The sequence below is a fragment of the Sinocyclocheilus grahami genome, unplaced genomic scaffold (genome assembly GCF_001515645.1).
Source record: "Sinocyclocheilus grahami isolate Dianchi unplaced genomic scaffold, SAMN03320097.WGS_v1.1 scaffold12217.1, whole genome shotgun sequence".
NCBI lineage: Eukaryota > Metazoa > Chordata > Actinopteri > Cypriniformes > Cyprinidae > Sinocyclocheilus > Sinocyclocheilus grahami.
The window spans coordinates 3,036-4,663 of NW_015514280.1; the positions used below are offsets into that span (position 1 = coordinate 3,036).

Here is a 1,628-nt window from a genome sequence, read left to right on the forward strand (position 1 = left end):
GTTTCCCAAACTGGGGTTTGTGAAGGAACTGCAGGGGGTTTGTGAATTTAATGAAAAGCTAATAATTACCTGCATGCCATGTGACCATTAACCAAAACTCGAAAAATCAAAGACCAAGTATCAAAAATCAATAAAAAGTAACTGTAGCAGGATTACAAGTATTTTAAAATGTAATATAATCTAATTACAAATACCTATTTTTTTGGTATCTAGTTACGTTATCCAGATTACATGTAATCTGTCACTACCCAGCATTGCCCATCCAGCACTGTTTACACAACAGACACGAATGATTCTGCTTTCCAAGCAATTTTACTTTGACTTTTTTGCGCGATAAATGTTAAAACAATCCTGTTAACTTGCAACGAAGGAGTGACCCACTGAATAACTTAGTAATACATAGCAACACACTATGTCGTGGCAATGAGTTTTGCATATGCAAGTATTGCTCCCAAGATATAATGATACAACATATCTGTTATTATTTTTTAAAAGTTATGCTATATAAATACCTCACTCTTCTTAAGAATGAAACTTTTTTCGCTCTCAGTTAGACAAAATGTCCACTGATCTCAGGCAGTGCAATCTAGCAACCAAATATGGCCATTGGCATTACATTTTCTGCCTACTTGAGCAGAGCGCATCTTCCATATTTCGCGCTCTAGCTCGGTCATTGAGTTAAAGTGGAATAAAGCCTTATCCGAGTCTGATAAAATGCTGAATGCAGTGAGACTTGAAGCAAAGCACAAATGCTTCATCGCCACGCATTTCCTGAGCCGCATCCTAAAATGTCAATACTCGTTCACGCTATTGATCTGTCTGTATTACTAAATAATGACACGTTAAACGCAACATTAGTCTAGAGGTCAGACTCATTAGCCAGATCATCTGAATTAGCAGAGTAGATGAAGTTATCCTTGAATGATCTGCTTGTGGAAAGTGCCTGCAGAGTTGTTTGGCGAATGCAAGCTCTTTTGGTGAAGCAGCAGCTGCAATAAAAACATTGATCACAACGAATGAAATTGGACAAATAAATGTAAACCTATGAAAAACATACAGTTTAGTTAGCTTGGATTCTCATTTGGGGGCTCATTAGGAATCCAATCTTATTCACCTTTAACTATCTCTCACACATCAGAATACACACAAAGCTACAAATCGTCAAATTCGACATTCTTTCTTTTTGTTCCCTTTAGCATGCTAGCAGATTAGCCTGCATAGCACAGAGCATAGCACAAATTTACTACATACTGTATATGATTATATTACATATTTAATTAGGTTTAGATGTGGTAATATAAGTAGGATTCTCTGTGACAGCTGTAGGCATAATTGAAGACATGTTTTAAAAGAACAATTTAATAATAATGTTGCCATAAGATCTCGGGAAGACCTGGTCTTGCTTTGATCCGCTCTCAGACTCTCTGTGTGATTTTCTTCCATCAAGAGTACAACATCTCAGCTGCTGCCATTGCAATCTTCAGTTTGGCCTTCATGACCCTGGGCAGTCTCTGCCTCCTGGGGGCTTTTGGGAAGGGCAGAGACTATCTGCTGAGACCAGCTGGCATGTTCTTTGCTTTTGCAGGTACGCACTATGTTAAACTGAATATATCTTCTTAAAAATTTTT

The 1,628-nt window shown here is 37.7% G+C and overlaps 1 protein-coding gene across 1 annotated transcript in view; it reads left to right on the plus strand.

The window, feature by feature from the left end:
- The window catches only part of LOC107578828 (voltage-dependent calcium channel gamma-1 subunit-like), a gene marked incomplete at its 5' end in the record, with an annotated part of 3,666 nt that overhangs the window by 720 nt on the left and 1,318 nt on the right, over positions 1-1,628 (plus strand). Inside the window, one exon of the mRNA XM_016264739.1 lies at positions 1,448-1,585. Coding sequence (XP_016120225.1) covers positions 1,448-1,585 — 138 coding nt within the window. The remainder of the gene's footprint in view (positions 1-1,447; positions 1,586-1,628) is intronic.